General features: G+C 26.0%; 2 protein-coding genes across 5 annotated transcripts in view; one reads left to right on the plus strand and one right to left on the minus strand.

Annotated features, from left to right (window-relative positions):
• Positions 1-700: 700 nt before the first annotated feature.
• LOC113556960 (integrator complex subunit 14) lies at positions 701-3,292 on the minus strand. Of its 2 annotated transcripts, none has more exons than XM_026962207.1 (8): positions 3,092-3,292; positions 2,786-2,987; positions 2,155-2,325; positions 1,778-2,083; positions 1,499-1,714; positions 1,239-1,422; positions 1,020-1,174; positions 701-957 (listed from the first exon to the last, which is right to left on the minus strand). In XM_026962207.1, the coding sequence occupies exons 2-8, from the start codon at positions 2,945-2,947 to the stop codon at positions 727-729; spliced, it is 1,425 nt and encodes a 474-aa protein (XP_026818008.1). In that variant the 5' UTR covers positions 2,948-2,987; positions 3,092-3,292; the 3' UTR covers positions 701-726. The 2 variants fall into 2 exon arrangements, with proteins under 2 accessions (XP_026818008.1, XP_026818009.1); XM_026962208.1 differs by having other exon boundaries at positions 2,786-2,974; positions 3,092-3,265.
• Positions 3,293-3,560: 268 nt separating this feature from the next.
• LOC113558545 (semaphorin-1A-like) overlaps positions 3,561-23,705 on the plus strand; it is a 60,890-nt gene continuing 40,745 nt past the window's right edge. The window contains exons 1-2 of one of the 3 annotated variants that reach the window (XM_026964033.1): positions 3,561-3,928; positions 14,641-14,692. The gene's annotated coding sequence lies outside the window, so the exon portion shown is untranslated. The remainder of the gene's footprint in view (positions 3,929-14,640; positions 14,693-23,705) is intronic. The other 2 variants (XM_026964034.1, XM_026964035.1) reach the window with 2 other exon arrangements.

Below are 23,705 nucleotides of genomic sequence, written 5' to 3' on the forward strand. Positions count from 1 at the left end.
TATGTAAAAAGTTAAAATTATTAATGGAGACTTAATACTTTTATCATATTAGTGTCTATAATTGTGTACATATGATTTATAAACATTTGTTATTTTTCTTGTTCCTTAGTAACTTATTAAAACAGTTTATTTATTGTTGATTCTTGATTATTATATTTTATTTATTTACTTATGGAACAAATAAATTGTATTTTTAATCAATATTGTGGCTGAAACCTAAATTATAAATGAGCATATATATTATTAAATGTAAATAAATGATATTATTTTACTCAGTTAACAATAATAATATAATATTATAGAAGTAAATTTAATACATTAACAGCAATATCACATATAACTTATCTGTAAATTTGTCAAAAAACATAATATTTTGGTATCAAATTATTGTTCATAAATTTATATTGTCCTCTAATTGTATCAAATAGGTATATGTGATTATATGTATTTGCATAGTTTTAAATAGGATCCATAAAAAGTTATAAAAATATAACAAGAAATTGTCATTAGTGTAAAGTTATTTTATTTTTTTATGAAAATCAACAAGTGGTCATGTTACTTTAATAAATATAAATCAAAATACTTTTAGAAAGTAAAAAAAATATATTTGAAATTTTGCTATAAAATACAAAACTTTATTAACTAATTTAATATTAAGCAAATACAATATTCATATATTAATTATAATTAATGAATAACATAAAATATTGTATTATTTAATGAATTTTACATAAGGTCATGTTGAGCATATTTTGTTATCATAGGAGCAATTGTGAGTTTGGGATCCATAGCAAGAGGTTTTCGCAATTCCATAGCAGCATGGGATAATTGTAATGCACAATCTGGATGAGTACCATTTGGTAAATTGCTGCATTCTATATCCAATAAGTCAGCAATACTGGTTAATAAGTCATTGAAGCTGTAAGCGATTGCAGCTTTTCGAATTCGATTTAATTCCTAAACAAAAATTTATTGAAAACAAATAAAATGTATTTTAATTTTTACTTTTTTTTATTTACCTTATAAAAACTTGGAATTTTATCTGGCATTTTTCTTGCTTGTCTTAAAATTTTCTGAATATCTGCTTGAAGACCAGCTTCTTTAATCCACACCAACTGAGATTGGTTGTAACTACGTTTATCAGGAGTTTTAATTGGTTGTGTTTCATCAACATCTGTGATATTAAATAAAATATGAACTATAATAATATGTAACAATTACATGAGATGTAATAATACCTGATTTACATAATTCTGTAGGTGATAATGTAAGATTTCGTATATCGCCTAACCAAGGGATAGCATTTGTACCAGGTTCAAGAATAATTAACATTAAATTTGATTTTTTTTTATTGTCTGCCCAACTAACTAATAATCCATACCAATTAGAGCTTAACTGACAAACAGCTGTCATATTTTCTACCTATAAATGTTTGTGTTCATTATTTAAATTGATTAAGATATAATAATATATACATTAATACAATTAATGTATTTACTTTTAAAGCACCATGTAATAACACACAGAATGAGGGAGTTTTTGCAGATGCTTCATTAGTCTCTGTGGATTCATCTAAAATTCGTTGAGGTAAAATAAGATGACGGGATAGAGTTGCTGGACATTCTACTTTTGAGGACTCTAAAAATCCAATTATATTTAGTTCACTTGAAATACAACAAGTCATTATTTCAAAATCCGCAGCTTTTGTGTAAGACTAAGATATTCAAATAAATTTTTTTAATTAAATGGTAAATGAAAAAAAAAAATATTATATTACCATAGGAGGGGGAATCAAATGAACATCTGACTTTAAATTCCCACATCGTAATACGGCACTGTAAGGTACATATGTTTCTTTAGCAATTTTTTCAAAAACTTTAGCAACAGACAATGGAGTTAAAGGTAATTCAGGTGAAGTTATATAACCAAGACCATTTGGAAGTTTGTTTGAGTCATAATTATTTTTGTAAAGTGATGACACTTGATCCAGGGGAACAACTATTAATTTTCCAGGAAATAGAAATGGAGTCATATCTGGTTTCCGGAGACCTTCATAACAGTTACCATCAGTAATCATAATAACCTAAAATATATTATTTTAAATACTAGAATTAATGAACTTTAATAAAGTTTTAATTTTAATTAATGTCTTACTTGACAGGTTACAGAGTTAGACCATTCACTATGGACTAAACAATTAATAGTCTGTATTACAGGTGGATAACATGTGTTGGTCCTAAACTCTAATTGAGTGATTTTTGCTTTAATTAAGTCATAATCACGAGTAAATGAACACAAAACATCACAAGTGGAAGAAAATGTAACCTGTAACATATTAAGTAAAAAGTAACATAATAGATATTATTTATTGTTTTATTGATTAAATTAAATTTTATATATTAAGAAAATATTTTTACTAAGTTGAAAAAAAAAAATGTAAATTAATCAAAAATAAAGTATTATTCAGACTAAGGCCAATTAAAGATATACAATTCAAGTTTGTATTGTTCGCGAGTAAAGATAAAACAATACAATTATACAATTATAGTACAAATATTTAATAAAGTTATGTTGATAGTAATAAATAAACTAGTAAAAATTAAATAGTTATCTAAGATATGAACAAGATATTTTATAATAAGTAACTTAATATTAAATGTCAATATAATATTATATGTTCATAATTTAATTGAATTAAATTATTAGACATTAGTAATAAAAGTAGCTAGTAGTAATATTTCAAATATACATTTTGGTTCATTTGACAGAGCCAATAAATACTTACAACAGCAACAAACTCTAGTTTGGAGTGTATGGCTAAATAGTCCAGTAAAACATTGACACCGTGTGTGGCCAACTGTAGCAACGTAAAGGACTCTTTGGTATCTTTGATTTTAATATCCCTGAGCATGGATACAGACAGATCGATGGCTATGACAGTGGCCATTGTTTAGGTCGGCCGTAGTCACAATACCTACAAAAGCATACTAAACCCAATCATTATTTTGAGGGTCGCATAAAACTCATAATTGCATTTAACAGCAACAATGCAAAACGAATATTTTTTTTTACGTCTTATTAATTTACTTACAAAATGACTGTTATAATATCATACAGTACCAATACCAAAATGTCCAAACTATCAAGTATCGTCTACTTATTGTACTAGCCAAAAAAGTTAAAGGCATTAGTTAATAGTTATTCAAATATTATTTATTATTTATCTATTTTCTATTCAACAGAACTGATTTTCGATTCTTATCACACGCATAATAAATACAATTAACATGTTATCGCATTTTTAGTTTTGACCTTATCATCGGCGGTTCGGTTAATTCAGTCTGTCTGTTTGTTGTTGACGGAGTCAGTGCCTCGTGTTTGCGTTGGTAACACTACTTGCTTTTGAAACGGCCACGACCGCGCGCACACCGCACCAACATCTACACTATACCGCCACCGCACGGTCATCGCCACCGGGTATAGCAACACTCCCATGTCATTACCGTTACTACTTTTTTTTTTTTACCATGGTCCCTCACACTGACACGTTCTTTGGAACGTAAACAAAACTCAAACCAGTCCGAGACACAACTCGTTGTGCGGCTGTTGTTGTCTGCTTTGGTGCGTTACTCGTGCGTGTGTTACTTGATTTTTCTCTATCTATTTGTCGGTAGAATTGTTTGGTTACGGGTTGTCCGTTTATTTTTAATATTTAAATACGATTTTTCGTGACAATTGTGGTCGTTCTGTCGAGTTTTTCAGTTTTCAAATGTTTTACCGCGCATTTTTAAATTATACACCGTTAATGTTTGATTGTCCACCTGTTCGTCGATCGGTGGATAAAATATAATTTTTTTTTTTTGTTCGTGTTTTTGACTGTTTTTAAGTAATAAGAACAAGAGTGACTCATGAAGACGATTCCGAGACGGTGAGTTCCAAGTGTTTACTTTTTACATCGTTAGCTGATATTTGGATCAATAAGATTTAATAATGATCATCTAATAAACAAATGTTATAGCCTATAGGTATATTTAATATTGCTTTTTTTTTGTTTCAACGTGATCCGCGTTTGTAACTTACTTAGGTCAAGAATATTAGAAATTTATTATTCATTAAAAAATTTCTGAATATGAATACTTAGTAGTAATACGTCATATAACTTAAATAAAAATTACTTTCAGGCTCGTAGTTATTTTATTTAATACGATTTTATAGTTGTAATTAATACTAGTTTATTAACTGTAGTTTTTGTAAAAAGGATAGATCTAAAATGTATTTCGTATTAAGCCAGTTAAGATAGGAAAAACATATCTACTTTTAGTTAAAAGATGAAAAAATTAATTTAATATTAAATTATATTCTAATAGGTATAATATGGCACAGTGTATATTATAATAACTGCATAATATACATAATAAACATATTATAGAAAAAGAAATTGATATCTGATATTTGAATGTAGTTCGAGTTAAATTAAATACCCGTTTCGGATAAAATGTATTGTATGATGATTTATCAATATCCGTTTCCGATTTACGCTTTAATCAATATTTAGTGTTATTCAAACCTATTAAACCGGAAATAGCTATGTCTTATTGGTGATTAGAGTTGCTTTAATATATTTTATTGAAACTTAGTAATTGGCGTGTATTTTTTTTAAATATTTCTTCTTAAGTATTAATATTATTGTAGGTATATACATTAAACATTGTTTGTTTTTAATAATATTTTAATTGATATATTGTAAATATCGTATTATGTTATTGCTTCAAAAATGTTGATAAGCCTACTGTTAAAATATTTTTATGGCGTAGGACGTGTAGGTACCTACTTATTAATTTATCGAGTTATACACACATTAAATGTATAGCTATTGATTATTGTGTAGTGTGCACTTTTTTCATTAAACGCTAGTGTATTATTCAAACAAAAATAAATTAACAATATCGGTTAATATAGGTGCCGAATGTATTAGGTTTCGATTAAGCAGAGAACGCTACACCCGTATGTATTGTCTCTTAATTTACACACACCAACTATAGCAAATCTATCTATCATATCTATTGGATTCTTATTTCAGTGTGTATATAGTTAATATTAGAGCCAGTTTACAGAACATAAAATTTGTATAGATGAAAATAAACTGAGTCCGAGCAGTTTTTTAAAAATATTTATTTAAAAAAATTATGTACATTTATAAAATGTATTACTTAAGTAGGTAATTTTATATTACTTTATAATTAATAAATGATAAAAATTGCTCTGTGCTTATTTCGAGCGTGTAAAGCCGTATTCTCACGTCATATTTCTCGTGTAGCTTGGTATCATAAACGCGCCGGAATGGTGACGTTCATCAAAGCTTGCTACTTATAGTTGCGTGGGCCGAGAGATGATCTTTAAACACAAGTTAAAAGTACCACGGGACTCATATGCGTCCTCGTGACGAGCCGCGAGCTTAGCTGAGCAACCCTGACTCGTCAAATCATGTGTCGTGGGAACGTCAAGACTTGAGCCGAGACAACATATACAAGTGGTGTAGCGTTTAATGATTTAAGCCGGTAGGTAGGCATATTATATAGGTACGAGATGTCATTAAAATGTATTACAAAACCTCCGCTTAATTTGAAATTTAATTATTTATACCATTTTATTTTGATATTAAAATGCAATATGGGTAACTACTAATTAATTTTTTCTACAAACCTAAAATGATTAATATATTTTTTTATTGTAATTACATTGTTTTTTTTTATTTAGTAATTTATTGTATTTCAATAAATTATCACACAAACTTTTTAAATGCAGTTTACTATATTATTTTATTGATATTAATATTAGAATTCAAATTTATTGAGGTAATTGCTTAAGTTTAAGGAAATTTAAGTAATAATTAATAGAGTATTAATGCAAATTAATAAAAGAAAATATAGACCTCTAAAATTGTGTTTTTATCGTACATTGAGCATAATACACCATATATATCCTTAATAACTGATCATCTGAGCTTAATGTTACACTAATTATAAATAGTATTATTGATAATAAGTATTTATAATCAATGTTTAGTGTGTCTACTATCTGCAATAAAGCAATATTTATTATTTATTTACGCAAGCCCTTGAAAATCAATTATATGTATGCCGTTTATGCATAATATTAAATACAACAGGTAGGTCATATAAGAAATATTTAAAAAATTACTCTAATAATGTAAGTAATGTATACCTAAATTTATTGTCAAATTCCAAATAAATATAGTGGTGTAGTAAGTGTATTGATGTATGTATGTGCATATTAACTACATTTTATTACATATAACTAGTAGTTATACCTTCTATGTTTTGAAATATTAATAAATAATAATTATCTTACTCTAGACATAAGTACTATTTATTATAAAAATTAGAAAGTTCTGTTTACAAGTTTTAAGCCATTATATTATTATTATATAAATTTTATTTAAATAAAAATAGTTTCATGTAATTATATAATAATATAAGTCATATTTGTTTTTATCTATTTTTATTTAATTTTAATTGATTGCCAATGTTAAAGCTAAAAGTTTTTATGTAATTTATTTTGGGTTGAATTTTTCAATTTAACTGAAAATATTCCATGCTATTCACATTAACAATCAATAATTGTCATATTTTCTACATGTATTAGGTATATACAGGTACCTATAATATAATTTGCACACTTGACAAGGACGTATTTTTAATTTGTATTTGTTACCTATTCACATCAAACAGGCTGCCTTTAATATGATATACTTACCCATGTTCGTTCAATTGATTTATTTCATTAAAATGCCGCAATAGAAAATGTTTTATAGTGTTGTGCAGGCGCCTAGTACATAACTTTTGAATTTCCAAGAAAGTATGTATGTACATAATATGCGCAATTAGGGGGTGCTTAGGGTGTATTAGAACTCCAAATTTTAAAATAAGCACCCTTAAATATTTTTTTATAGTATCACATTCAGCAGCGATTCAACGCTATGCCCAGAAAATGAAAAGCTTAAGCACGCTTAGTTTTTTTTTTATTGAAATTGCGCCTATGATCACGTATCAATTTATTAATTTAAAATATTGAATTATTATTTTCTTCGTTATTTAAAATTAATTCATATAATACCAACCATCGAGATATTTTTATTTAAAATGATTTGTATATTTCCCTAATATTTCAGTATTTTTTAGTTAACTGGGAACGTCTAAAGTAATGTATTTATAAATCTATTGAAATTATTATATAAATATAAAATAAAATAACTTTAAACTAATATATAATATAATGTGTAAAATTATTTTTTCTATATAACCAAGTACATCCATTAGTTTGGTATCTGTTATTTTATTATAGTTTATACGAGTACACGTGAAAAATCATTACATCGTATTGGTAGGAATTTTGAAGAACTATATCTATTGTATTATATTCTCTAGGGTTTAGTGTCTTGGCGCCGTCCTTTGAAGGACAAAATTACACTGGTTGTCTCCAGAAAGTTGGCGCCATAGATGATATATGGTCATGTAGGTACGCACCCCCGAGTGGCACCTATATAAGTGTCTGTATGTATATTATATACATACATATATATATATAGAACGTGTATTGTATAAATATGTGTATGGAAAAAATATTTTTCAACACAAAATACGGGTGAAAAATAATCTCTCAAGAAATCTTGACATTGCAAATTAACAACTGGTTTAATACGTATGAAAAGAAAAAAAATTATAAACATAATACGAGTTAAATCATCGGGCTCCATGGGGTCTAAGGCTGGCGGCCGGAAAAGGAGTGGTTGTAGATCACCCACTGGAACCAGTTCAATAATAATATTTGTTATAAATGTTAGTTTTTCTATACCTATCTATACTACCTTTAGAATCTTTATATAACCCTTGCTTCATGCATTATTTTATATTAGCATCTGATCTTGCCGTTAACGTTCTTTGCGTGGTGTGCTCGTGTTTAAATTTAATTATAACATTATTTCCTAAAACATCATTGGTTATCCTCTCTATCTCTGTGATTTGTATTGATTTTCTCAAGTGTAATTATAGATTGATGAAGTATGATTTAGGTAGATACTGATCAATAGATTTTTAATTAATAACAAAATGTATGTATTCAAATATAACAAGAAATTTGTAATTACTTAGAAATATAATAGTAATGTGATTGAAGAGTTGTGATTTCTTTATCATGATATTATGTTGTTTTAAATCATTGTAAATTTTTACATTTACTTACCTATTGTAATAACTTTTGTACAGATTTTAAAAAGTTTTTTAGTAAAAAAAATTAACAGCATAGTGATCACTAATTAATAATCATCATATAGAAATTTATAAGTAAACATTAATTGTTAGTATGAATTATAGATATAGCAGGTTGAAAGGTTAGGTATATACCTATTAATAGTTTATTTATACTACAGATTTATTAGACTTTGCATAGTTGATTATTATTGTATTATTATCTATGAATGCTATTTTTCAATTCATAAAGATATTAGACGTTTAAGCGTATATCGAGTTTTATCGAACTAGATAGATTTGTCTTAAAATAATGAATTTTGTCGGATTATAATTATTTAAAAAAAGATAGTTTCACTTTTAATATCAATAAAGACTTCCCATTAAACAATATTTCAGGCAATCAATTTGTATTGGTAATCATTATTAAATACTCGTATAACAATGATCTATGATAATGATATATTTTGAACATTTGAGTTTTTACGTTTTACTAATTATTTAAATTAGTAATTACTTATAAGTTGTAAGTTATATGTTATTATGTATGTATAAATTATAATCTATATTATAATATATAGTACCTAGTACCTATATATAAAATATGTTTGTATATATTCTTACCTACTTAAGTATAAGTTATAGCGTTAAAAATTTCGTCTTATTTGCTTTTAAAAGATTTAAATATTAAAATGTTATTAATTAAAATTGGTTTTAAATTTGGAAAAAAATCGATTGAAGAAAAACCATAGATAGTACAAAACACATTTATAAAATGTAATTTGATTTTTTTATATATTTAAAAATATTGGTGTTCATAGTCTTAAAATGTAAATAATAAGTTGTACCTATACCAACGAACTAAGTAATGAAATATCTATTCGTATGTATTATAAATTTATAATATACCTGCAGCCCACTATAAAATATCAGTAATATTATTTTCTATGACGGGACTATAATTGTGTACAAATTTAAAAATATTAACAAATGTTTTTGTTGATTTAGTGAAACCTGACAAATAGCGAATATATTTATAATTTATTGTGCATAATATAATTTATTTATTCTTTTTTTTTAAATAATTATTTAAGTTGTCTTATGTGGTTCTACATAGTAGACAATGTTATAAATTTAATTAAAGTATAATTATAATTTTCATATCTGCAAAAGTACATCACATATATTAATATAATATAAACATAATTAATTTTATTGCCTTAAATTTTTGAACGAGTGAGATTTTTGAGTAGATACTAATTTCCTCTATTTACCTATCTAATATTTTCTACCTTAAAATATTTAAATTAATATTGTTTAAACTAGAATTTAAACTTAAAAAAAAAAGAATACATTGCGTAATGTCATTTTTATGGAACATTATTAGAACTTATTACGTATTATATACTTGACGTATCAAGCATTCAAGTGTCTTATATAGTAGTGATTAACATTCGTGTTGGTCAGTAACCTTCCAATAATCCTTCTGTAATCCGTCTGATACATTAGATAAACGAAAATGTAATCAAATAATAATAGCGTGGGATTACTTTGTTGAAAATTATCTAAAACATTAGTGTATGAGTACGTTGACAATAATTATCTTATTAAATTAAAATGTAATATTTATTTTTTAAAGTTATTTCTTTACCAACTTAAATACTTCGTTATTATTATAATACCTGTAGTGTACTATTTGCAACATAGAAAACTTACGTTTAGCAAAACTAATCTTTAGTTGTTAGTTTTAATATTAGAGCTCATATTGAAGTGAATTTATCTATTATCAGAAACGAAGAATATTATCTAGGGCACATTATAGATTTGTATGAATATTTTAATTTTAAAGTGAGCTGTAACTAGGTATGTAAAATATTACAATGTTATTTAAAATGCTCTATAACTTGCTTATTTAAAATTAAAATATTAATAAAAGCCTGGAGTTGTTCTAAGTAATATTGAGTATTATAACCTTTAAGAAGTTTGATAGGACAGTTTACTTTGGGTAAAATTAAAGAATTCATAAGTAATCATAAATAACTATAACTTTATAACCAAACAAATAAACAATAATTTTTTATTCTAATTTAGGAAATTGTTTAAGTATAATGTAGCTTATTCACTCGATAATTTAAATAATAATAAATAATACATAGGTTATAGGTATAGCGACTAACATACTCCACAAATAATAATTTTAATAAGCTAGTATACAATGTCATTCATTATTATTAGAACCTCAATTGTTGTAATTATAGTGTGTTGTTCCATCTAACTATGATCTATGGCATCATTGTTTTTGTTGCCTTCGCTGACTTACAATTTACAATCTAAAACTACCTATTATAGATAATAGTTTATAAAAGTTGTTTTTCTATACCTCCAAATTTAAGAATAACTTTATTTCAAATATAATAATCTTCCTAATTTTGTTAAACTGTTTATGATGTAATAAGTACTTTTCATGTATGATTCATATAAAATTAAACAATGAATCATACGTTTTGAAGGGTTGTCGCGTGACTTTTGATTTGCGCTAAATGACTAATAATGCGGTTGGCGGGCGGTATACCTGGGTATAAGTTGACCTAGTAATTTAGGGTCACGGATGAGTATATTTACTATATAGTTATACTTATTGACTTTCATTGAGAAAACCTAATACCGTAATTTGATTCCTTTTAGGGGAAAATATTTTTCTGAAGTAATTATGTGTTTTTATTTTTGCACGTGAAATAAATATACACATATATATAACATATATAATATACGAGTATATTGATAATATTATGTAAAATAATGAAATTTGTGATACGAGTACATTTTTAAAATTAATTTTAACTTGGTAAATTTACAAAACACATGATTTGAGGTTTTAATTTTGTACATATATAGTAATTTTAATTTGCAATTAAGTTCTTTATAAAAACACACTTCTATTCTGCATAGTACTTCTTGACTGTTTATATAATTGTATTTGTAAACGGTGCCAAAAAATTGTATTGGGTATTTGAATATGATAGATTTATTTCTAAGTACTCGCATTTTCTCGGCAATATGGTTTCCATCAATTCAGAAATAAATTAATAGTTGATTTTTAAAGTGTTAGAACTCTAATTTTTATATTAGAATAACCGACTAAACAAGGTTATACATTTGAACATCGTATAAAAATATATTTTTATCATAAATTAGGATTTTGAAGGGGTAATAAAATGATAGCTCCGAACCAGTTAGGTTAACTTAGTGTCGTCTTAGCGTACTAGCGATACTTACAGTAAAAATGGTAAAACGTGTCATAAAAAAAATCTAAACCGGTTTGTTGAGAAGTAGAAACTGCCTGCGGGTCGATTGCTTTTTACAGGTCTGATCTCTGATACTTCCAATGTACACACTATAGCCTCTAAAGCTTCCAAGTAGGTACCATTTAGATAATTTATCCGAAGAATATGTATCTAAAATCCTTGAATAACATGTTATTGTCATTAAGCAATCATTAGACTTTTAATAATATCACTGAAATACAAGTACTTAATTGACAACATTTTCTCGCAAAAAAAGTATACTCATAACACAATATTAAAATAACGGTAACTATAAACAAATTAACTATATTAGTGAATTGCTTTATTGTAATTTAAAATTCAAATATTTAACACTGTTGTATATCATATCAAACATTAAAAAATTTCCTTTTATAGTTAACGAAAACGTTTCTATAAAATTGTTATTAAACTGTTAAATGTTCTGATCATTTAGATTTATACGTTAAGACATTTTTAAAAATAGCGAAAAAATAATATGTACTAAAGAAATATTGCAGGTAGCCGTATTATTTATTATTTTTATTTGGTCATAGTATCGATAAGCTGATAACTTACGAGTAAATTTTTTTCTATTTACTCATAATAATTTATTCAATTATTGTATTATTTATATATTTAAAACTTATTTTATCTTGCAAAATCATATAACAGTGCTTAGGTAACACAATTTTCGCTTAATATTGGGAAATTAGAAAATATGCATTCAAGTAATAAAGAGTAAAAACTAACAGCAAATAGTATTTAATATATCTAACACTTAAAACTTATTAAAACACTTATTATTTACAAGATCTAATTTTTTTCAATAAAACTAAAAACAAGTATCTTAACTAACTTTTAACAACATACGAACCGTTAATTAAGGTCTATATATTATGCTGGCGTATAAATTACCACGTTTTTAACTTGTCCTTAGACATTTCCTATGGAACCGGTTTCGTTGTTGTAGGTTCACAAACACGAGTTCTTTAAAAATACTAATGTCTGTTATACACTTCTGCGTACTAAAAATTAAGAGGTTTCTTGCGGGATTTTTGTCGCCCCATACCGGATAATTATTTCTATACATAATTTGTTCTCATTATAAATGGTCGATTTAATTCTAAAATTGATTTCAAATTTGAAACTCAATTCATTTTTTTCGTCTAGGGAATCAATGCTTGAAAATATGATTCACCCTGGGATTATAACTGTAATAATTTTATTTTAAATAAAAATAATATAATTTTTAAGATACAAATATTTTTTACGTTTTGAATTATGATAACATTATACAATAATTCTTATTTATATTTAAACGTTAAATATTGCTAAAAACAATAAAAATAATTGTATATTTAGATATTATGAATTTGGTACCTACCCAAAAGAAGTGGATTGCTTGTTTAAAATTAGTTGTGTTATTAATTATTAATTGAATACGGATTATTAATGATTATTTTCAAACTATTTCTGGTTCTTATATTATATGAACTAATTTTAATAATTTTTCAATATTTTAATCTACTTTTGTAAATCATCAGATATATATAGTTTTATGGCACACATTATACAAAGTACCCTAAAGTTAATACCAACATGAATCTTGATACTTCACAGTTCAACAATCTAGCTAGGGGATTCTATTGTTCATTACTCTATTTTTGTACGTTCCTTATATTAAAGTTTTTTGTGTTCTTTTCAATAGATTCTCTTATGCACGTTGTTTATTTTTTATTTTTGTGCACCCGACAACAATAGTCCTCCATTATTCGGCCCGTTCTACACGACTCTTCGTTCATTAACCATCAGTTAGTTGCTGTCCTCAGAAGACTATGTACTTTTTTCTATTCGCACCTGTTTCAATTTTTCACGCATGCTCATCCGTATAGTATATTAGTATATATATATTATATATATAATGTTTGTCGGATACTCTACATAGAGAAAATAATTTCATTTATACCTAATATGCATGCTTATGTAGTTAGGTGTATAAAAATATTTTAAGTTGATTTGGTTTTATGTTATATAATACCATTTTTAAACTAAACCAAGTTAGGTACTAGTAAATAAATTGTTTTAATATTTAAAATTATAAATACAACAACGTTTTTGTCGTTTTCTTGTAGATTTTATTATAGTATTTATATGATAAAAAATATAAATAATATTATTTATGTAATAAACCTACAGGTATATTATATTATGGCTTAAGTGTTCATAAAAGTTAATGTATGTAATAGTGGAAATAATTTGCCTACTAAAATTATACTGATATTTTTATTATTTTACTATAACAATATTACTCCTAAAATCAGTAATTTATAAATATTTGCAAATATTTATTGCATTAAATTTATTTTGAACAATTATATTTCAAAAATGTATTTAAATATATATAATAAATCCATATTACCGTATTTATTTTAAGCTTACGATTTATAAAATAAATGCCAAATGATTATTTACAAAAATTAATCACAACAGAAAAGCAATAGACATTTTATTGTCAATTAAATTCAACAAAACTGTGTTATTATATATATATATATATATATATTTAAGTAAAAAAATAAAATAATATTAATTACATAAGTTTATGTGAATATGTGGTTGTAAATATGACTTAATTTTGAATGAATATTTACCTAAATGTTTCTTAATGTTTAATTTATTAGTCACTGATAGGTAATAAATCATAACACGAGTATAATGTATAGCCTTATAGGCATATTGTGCGTTATTAAATATTTTATAGGTATACTTTATAACATTATATATAAGTATAAAGATTTAAAATATATTTATTATTCTTAACTAACAACTTAAATTTTAATTTCACTGTATTTTTTTCTTATCATTCTCCTGTACTTTTTGTACCAACTAAACAACGTTCCATTTCATTTGTAGTAGATTTTGGCACACAAACACGATGACGCAAATGCGTTGCCAGACTTCCATATATTTTTTAAATGGTTTTTTTTATTTTTACACTGTTTGTTGAACTTTTGAATACCATTCTTGTCGTAGTTTTTACAAATGCTTATTTGTGTTTTTTTTTTTAGATGATATTCAAAATCACAATTTAACGCTTATTAAGGTACTACATTTGTGCAGGTAAGATATTTATTATTTAACTACAAGTTATGTATATTTTGTTATGATATGTTATTAGTATTGTCGTATACCTTAAGTAGTTAAGTTCCACTGATATTAAAATTATGTTCACATTAGATGATAATACTTGTTTCACTGGCTAAACGTTGCATTAATTTGTGACTTCTATAATGCACTGTAAAAATAATTACTCTGTGTGAGTAAAATTACATTAGAACATAAACTGTCAAAAGTAAAGTAAATTAAATTTTATTTTTAAATCTTAAAATAACTTTATATCATATATAACACCATATTAAATATTTTGAGCATCCATATAGTACTTTCAGTATACAATGACACGTTTCGCTTCTTAACTGGAGTCAAAACATAATTTATTATATCTTTTTTTTTTATTTAATCGTAGGGTCCCCTCGATGGTGGTATTAATGTATTATCTACCTTTTTGTACACCTGCCTATTCCCTTTACACATGGCTTATTCTTCTTTTATGACGTGTATTCGACCTAACTGATGATTTGTAAGGAGAATATTTTTATAAGAGAAAATTTTGGTTCTCAGCTGTTTTGTACGTTATACGTGATACGATATTTACGGATCACTAGTATTTTAAGCTGTTCAATAAAAATATCATGGCTTCACGAAATAAAATGAACGGCCTTAGTGGCTTAGTCATAAACTGTTAAATGTAATTCTATTTGTGGTTACTCATAATAATGACAATTTTTTAGACTATATTATTTTGTCATTTTTTATGTGGTTATATTATTATTGTTACTGTTTGTCGTTATCTTACTGCATGGACAAAAAGATTGAGGGTTTAAAAAGTAGCATGTCACCATTGAACAATACCTAATTGCGCGAAATACAAAGCTCCGTTCTATAAGTGTATGTGAATAAAATGAACTCTCATTACGCTCTTGCACTTTATTGTTCCGAAGTGATCTTGCGCTTTAGATCAGTAAGCAGTTTCGGTAATTGTTTAGTTGTCGTAGATTATAGTTGTTTAAAAATGTCCTTAAATTATAAAGTCATGAAATTTGTCATCAACATTCAAAAATATATATTATGTACCTTTAATACACATATATTATTGTATTTTGTATTACCTATCTTATCTTTAAAATATTTTTTAGTGTCAATGTATTTAATTATATGAACGATTTAGAAAGAAGAGGCCATTTTATAACAATTATTTATATATACATATTTGTCTTTAATTAATGAATTTAAGTTATACTGTAATTATAAAGATATAATACCTATATAAGTAATATATGCATTATTTACTGAAATAAAACGTTAAATAATTTTAATATTTATACCTATTCAGTATTCTTACAGTAGCTTTATAAAAAAAACTAGATTCGATTAAAAAAATAATTTATAGTATAATTTTTAAATGTAGAATATAAGACGTATATAAAGCATTTATTTTATTAATAAATGAAGAAAAAAAAGTCTTCCATAATAATGGCGACCGCAGACTCCACGGTCCAAACCAGCTGGAGAACAAGTCACGATTATCCCTCCCTTTATCACAGTGCAGTGTACAAACGTTGTGTACAATAGAACTGGTTTTCTTGCAGAAGCCGCGTTGTTCGGATGAGACATTCAGTGACCGTTTTGTCGTATTTTTTTCTCTGTTAAGTCCCATAGACGCTCTATCGAATGCGTAATTCAGAGTGCCAGTGGTTTGCCTCCCACCCCCAACATATACACATTGTTCAGTCATATATGGGTATTTATGTTTAAGAAAAACACTATACTACTATAGGTAGTAGGTAATAGGGTTTCTATTGTTTTAATTTGTGTTTATACGGCATTTAACTGACGAAGTAGAATTTATTGTACCCTTTTTTGTGTGTACGAAAAATAAGCAGATGTTATCGGAATACTTTGCACGAACATGTGTACCTTCAGCGCCTTGATTTAACTAATACAAATACGAATTTAAATATTTATAAAATGCTAAGGATCATTTTCCATCGATATAATTAATAATGCGGATGTGTATAATACTTGAACACAATTTACGATATTAATTTATTTGTTGATATACTCCAGTCTTCTATTTATTATTTTATTCAAATTTTATCAATTATTATTATTATCCTAGTTAAAACGATAAATATTGTTTCTAATGTTTCTATATAGTAAATACAAATATATGCAGGGTGGCAAACTAGTTTGTGTTTACCAGCACACCCTCGGGTAATCTGAAACCATTAACCAGTCTGAATAAAGGATGAGACGTGTGTATGGCAAAGATAAATATTGTAAAAAAAAAAATTAACAAAAAAAACTTAAAACCGGTCGTATTGTCTCCTTCGTGTGCGTTTGTTGCCTAACTAGTCACGTTAATGGCGTTCCTTTGATTCTTTAATGCAGCAAGATTCACGGTCAACGCGGTGTAATAGCTCCGGACAGAAGCCTCGTAATCTATGCTTATTTTAATCTGTGGCCATCAGATAGTGAAACACATATGTATAACTTTTTCTAATTAACTACTGCATGATACCGGCTATGAATGTATTGATGTAATATCAGAATCATTATATTTCTTCTACGGTTGAGTATCTAATAGATCTAATAATTCATATTTTTTCATAAATACACTTAATTGCCACAGAATTGTTAAAATTAACATTCTAATTTTTATTAATTCATCTATATTGTAAATGCTTGAAAAAATATTATTAAATACATTTGTGTATTCAAATTTTCTAGGTTTAATATTCTTATGATTTAACAAATTCTTAAAAGTTTAATTAATTCAGTCTTATTAATATTATATAATAATTTATTCATTTTGATAGTATTTCGTATAATGATTGTAATTATTGTTTTAGTTCGCAATGCTTTACAGAAAACTATTTGTCGAAAATATGAAAAAAAACCATAGGTCAATTGTATAATTTAAAAAAATAGATTATGTCGTATTTAAGGTTTTGATCTTCTATATTTTTGAGTTCTCAAAAAGTATAATTCATGTAATTGTAAAATAATATCTACTTTAGAATTTGTATTTTGTATACCTCTATAAGTGGTTATTGCTATATCCTACAACCACCCGTAGAAATAAAGCGAGGATATGCCATTTATTAATTATTATTAATATATAGATATATACGATAATAAATATGTCCCAAATTGTTTTATTTATATTGTCCAAGATTTGTCTGGGAATTGTTAGGATATTGTAAATGTGCCAGATTGGACATTGTCCATTTTAATTTGCTCAATCATTGCAGGTCACGTATAGTATACAAGTGTTAGTACTGAATTCGAATGTTCGTTGATTCTACCAACTGTATTTTGACGGCCAAAATTATAATTGATCTAGGGAGATCAAATATCCTCAATTCAAACAAAAAACACATGCATACCTTTATATTTTATTATAATAAATTTATTAAACTTATTATTTATAGGTACAATTTTAATTCGATTTTTTGGTATACACATTTCAATATAACAATATATATTTAAAAAAAAAATCGGGGAGTCACTCTAATGTGTAGTAGGTGTCAGATGTATCTCGTTATCGAGTAGATAATATAAACGGATGTATTACATTTTAACTTTTATATAAACAGAAAAAAATTAAAGCTATTTTACTGCGCCAAAGGTGTTGATAGACACAAAAATAAAAAAACACATCATTGTAAATTCACAAAACTCGATACATATTGCAATATTGTATTTTCTAACACATAATAGTTGTTTAGAAGTTCATATTATAATTAATATAATGACACCTTTATTTTTAATAGATATCTGAAATTAACTTATATTTTATTTCAATTATATTCAAGTCTATAATATATTAGTATTTCTTGTCATTAGTTATTCTTTACTACTTACTTTTATATAATAATATTCAATATATTATTTATGTACAATGTACATTATTCATTATTTAATAATTCTTAATAGTTTTATGTTAACAATAAAAATGTACTTTTGATAAAGACTTTTACAAGTTTTTTTATATAATTGTATAAAGATAATTTATGGCATTATACGTGACATGTCTTGATGTCTTACAGTTTATTTTCCATCGTGTATAAATAACTTTAATCGATATGTTTATGCGGGAAGCGCGCTTTAAAACATTTATACTATCACACAATAAACAAATTATTTGAAAAATGTTTATATCCCTATCTCTACCTATACAATTTATGTCTTAAAATGTGAGGGTGTGTTAGAAAACCAGACAAATCAGATTTAACCTTCACACGTTTTCTGTAAAAAACCTTGGATTGACAAATGAAGCAATTTACAGTCTCCAAGAACGTATATATTTAATGTGTTACTTTATTTTTAAAATATGAACAATTAATGATCAATTAATTTTTTTTTTTAAATCATATGTTTGCTGTTTACTTAGAGGCCAGAAGCCGTACAATTATAACTCATAAATAATAGAACGTCTTAGAGTGGTGAAAATTTTTCGAGTATCCAGACTTTTCAATGTTTTATTGGAGATCCTAAAAGTTTTTATTTTATTGTAAACTATAAAGTCTTTGCAACTAAGAAATATTGATTTTATGTCCAATTATTTTTTATTGTTTTAATTTTGTTAGAGTTTAAGCACAATGTATATATAATATATATCAATCACTATTTTATTTAAAATTTATTAAAACATAGTTTTTTGACATCATTGTTCTTAGAAATATGTTTTTCGTTTTATTATGACTACTTCTCATAAATTTTTATATTTTTAGAATAATTATTATTTATCAATTATATTAAAATCTATATACACTATAATTTACTTGAAATTTCTATAAATTATCAAAGTAAAAAGAATTGTGAGTTCGGTTTAAAATAATTAAGGTTTTTAATCGAGAAAAATTTAATATTTCATTTTTTGGATCGGTGGTTGTTTTAAATCAAACAATTCAATTATTCGCTCTATATATAATCAATAATTATTAACGCTATATTATACTCTATCCTTGTTTTCTACATTTATTTATTGCCGTTTTTGCACTCACATTCATGTGAAAGTTTGGAAAATTCTGTTTAAAAATGTTGGCCTTCGTCACAAGATTAAAAATTGAAACGTGTCTCCGTGGTCGTGGAAGCTGGAACGAAGCGATTTGAATAGAAAACGTAAATTCATCATGTGGTGTCCATTTACTTATTTTAATATAGTACACAACATGACTATTGATCACGAATGTACTTCACTAATATTTATAAACAATATTGAAAGTGATTTTTTAAATTATTTTTTATTTTTGTTATAGCAACGGTATTATTATTTTATAATCTAATAACTAAATCTTGACCCATGGTCAAATTTATTGGTCTAGATAATATCGAGCCTATTACTATTGTAAGGACTCATATAGCTTAAGGATATTTTCAACCTTGTGTTATCAAAGTAGGATGTCCTTTCATTGGACTTTGAGTGTATTAAATAATAATTTATATCTAATGTTTTTCCGCCAAAAATAAATGTAAGTTAAAACTTATATTATTGATATTTAGTTATTAGTAGTCTTGCTACTAATTACGAACGACTATATGATTCAATTTAAACTATTGTATTTACTCACAGTATATTTTTTAAACTGGATAATATAAATTGATTATCATACAAAAACTTCAATAAATTATACTTTTTTGTGACCGTGCAGTTTATTTATTTATTGGTTTTTGAAATTAAAAAAAAATATGATACTAATAATATCATTTACTGGTACTAGTTTTATGCATAATTATAAATTAACTTTTTCTTAAATGCGTATATTATTATAATATAGTTTTTTTTAAATTGTATAATAATTGTTTGTCTTCTAACTTTTTTAAATATTTTAACCTAAGCCTCTTTAATAGACTGATCATTCTCGTATTTTTGTTTGCTAGTAATAAAATCTTGTATATTTCTATATATCTTAAAATTTATTTTATTTTCAAATGAAATAAAAACGAAACTATTTATGCATAATATTGAATAATTCATTTAATACAATTTTAATATTTTATGTCTTTAAAAGTTTCCTTGCCAATTAATAATATCATTATTCTGCTTAACGACTTTATAGTATATGATACAGTTTAATATTCATATACTTGGTCGCGCACGTGCGTGTATATTGTATTTTATTTCTGACAGGTAGCATAAGATATCCAGGTGGTTTAGTGAAAACGAGCTATTATGAAAAAAAGTTTCATACTATGTATTTTTTTCTAACTAAGACTCAGCAGGTCAGAAAATACTAGTGAAATTTGATGATTTGTGTCATCCGGCAATATAGTCATGTGTTGGGTGAGTAGGTATATATCCCTGCTGTCCGGCTGTCGGCTGTTATTGATGCCTAGCAAAAACATGCAACATAACCAGATGGTTAAAATAAAATTTAAAAAAAAAGAATTTCATTAGGTTAGTTGGTTTAAGTAATGTGAGTTCATTAGTTTTATATGCTCTACCGTAAGCTTTTTAAATAATTAAAATTATATTATATTAGTAAGTGTATAGTTTTTAACGAACATTAGTATATCCGTTTTATACTGTATATTAAAATGATTATGGATATAAGTATTTTTTCTAAAGTATAGTATGTAATATCGTATAATATTGTATGGTATTTATGTAATAATAATAATAATAATAATAATAATAATAATACTATGTTTACTAGTTGCCAAACATATTTCATAATTGATTTATTAAAATACTATAGTCAAGGTTTAAAGGAACATTTGAATAATCATTACGTCGATAAACTTGTTTCCTTTAGTTTCTCTTTTGCTACTTGTTTAGATTTCATTTGACATCTACTTTTATACATAATTATTAAAAATTTTACTCTAAGTATATTATTTAAACCCACTATTGCTTGTAGGTAGTCGGTCATACTATATAATAATATAATATAAGTCATAAGATGTTCCAAAAGGTTAATAACAAATTTATATTACGTATTAGTATTGTAAAACTGGTATTGCAGTAATAAAAATGTTTTACACTTGAGTTACACTTAATTGCATAGTAAATTTATCATATTTCGTGACTTTGCATAATGCATATAAATATATTTTTATATTTTTATATTTTCATATATCTGTATATTAGGTGTAGTATATTTAATAGATTTATATGTTAATATTGCTTATTATTATTTGATACTAAATGTATATATCAATCGGTTATCAATATTTATTATTTAGGTACTTGTTTTTATTTAATATTTCTTGTAATATAAACTTTCATGATTGTACTTAAGTTTTATTATTGTATTATATACTATTATTTTACTTATAGACTATGTTATTTTCTTAATTATGTTATACGAATCGTACAATACTTTATAATGCAAGAGACTTTTAAAATTTACAAGAAATTTACATAATATGACCGACCTCGAATAACTAACAAAGTATTGTACTTAAAACTTAGGCTCTTATTGTAACTAGCTATAGTTTTAACATAACAGTTGTGCCTAGTACGTATTTGAATTATTCAATTATATAATACATATTATAATAAGTAATATGCAATACCTAATTGCATTGTGATTTGTGCTTAATCCAAAATGACTATATAAAGTATCGGTCAGTAATATTGCTGCTAATATTATATAACTGCAACTACTTCTTTATTGCTGAGATCTAGAAACAATGTGTTTTAATATGATATAATATGGTTTCAAGTTATTGTTATTATTGGTCAATTAAAATGTATCATTATTTCATAAATATGTAATCTAAAATGCAATCATTTTTTTATTTCTTTGAATATATTAATTTCGTTCCTCTTAAACCGAAAATATATTTTGTCTGGGTATTAAATCATCCCAAACAATAATTATCTTCGAAATACGATGTGTGTAACTGTTAATATAGTTATTGTTGTAATGAGTATACTCATCCCACATAGGTGATTTTTTTGACCATCTGAGCACGAAAGATCAGGACAAAGAATGACGACGATGGCGGTCTCGCAGTCTTAAAAATAAAATAAAAAGTATGATAATAATAACTATAATTATACTACGCGGTGGCGTAACTTTGACGTGACCCTGCGTCTCTGGAGATAATATGAGCAACGGTAGTCAGAGAGCCTCCAAACTTAGGTATAGGTAAACGAACGCACATACGATGAGGATCATGTCATTAAGCCAATATCCAAAGCGTCTCTGTTTTTGTTGTCACTTCTATTCTGTTTCTGTGTTTTATGTGTATACAATATAACCGAAGAGGAAACGAAGTTGACCTAGAGGAGGGGAAAACCAGCTCAAAGATTTTGTGGTTATACGATTTGCTCGAACGATTTCTCTCATACGCACAAGCGCACACCAGTGCGTGGTAGATTTGAACGCTGTTTTCGTGAAACAATATACTGTACGTACACAGTAGACACCTGATGGTTGGTTGGCGATCTTGTATTGATATATATGCGTGAAAACCGGAGATTGTAGGTGTTTCGATTTTTCTATAAATATATACATACAAATAAACGATGGGTCGAATTTACGAGCGTTTATGTCAAAAAAAATCAGAAAAAAATTATCTCAAACAATGACGACGATTAAAAGCAAAAAAAAATGTAAACAAGCGACGACGAAATTCCCGTTATGGTTTTTCGTAGATCTCGTTCAACCGGTGATCGTTTGCAGAACAAGTGGTTTATTAAGTAGGTACTATAAAAAAAATATAGGTTCACATTTATAAAAAATCGATATAAATATCTCTCGATTGGGCGTTAACATAATGACGCACCTATTCCGTTCTATGGAGTTTTATGTAAACTGCCATTGTAACAATATTATGCATCTGGTGTGGGGAAAAAAACTAATGCGATTTGATAACCCGCTGATGTTTTTGCTACTTGACCTGTCTCCGCGTAGCGCGTCGCCACTGCAGAATCGTTGAAACCAGTCCGATCCGCCGAATTGCTGTAGTGTATTGTTCGTGTATAAACCGGGTTAAGTGATTTGTATAGAGTGCAAAAGGTAGACCCACAACTGTGTTTCTTACTCGTGATTTTAGC

Source organism: Rhopalosiphum maidis, chromosome 4 (assembly GCF_003676215.2).
Source record: "Rhopalosiphum maidis isolate BTI-1 chromosome 4, ASM367621v3, whole genome shotgun sequence".
NCBI classification, from domain to species: domain Eukaryota; kingdom Metazoa; phylum Arthropoda; class Insecta; order Hemiptera; family Aphididae; genus Rhopalosiphum; species Rhopalosiphum maidis.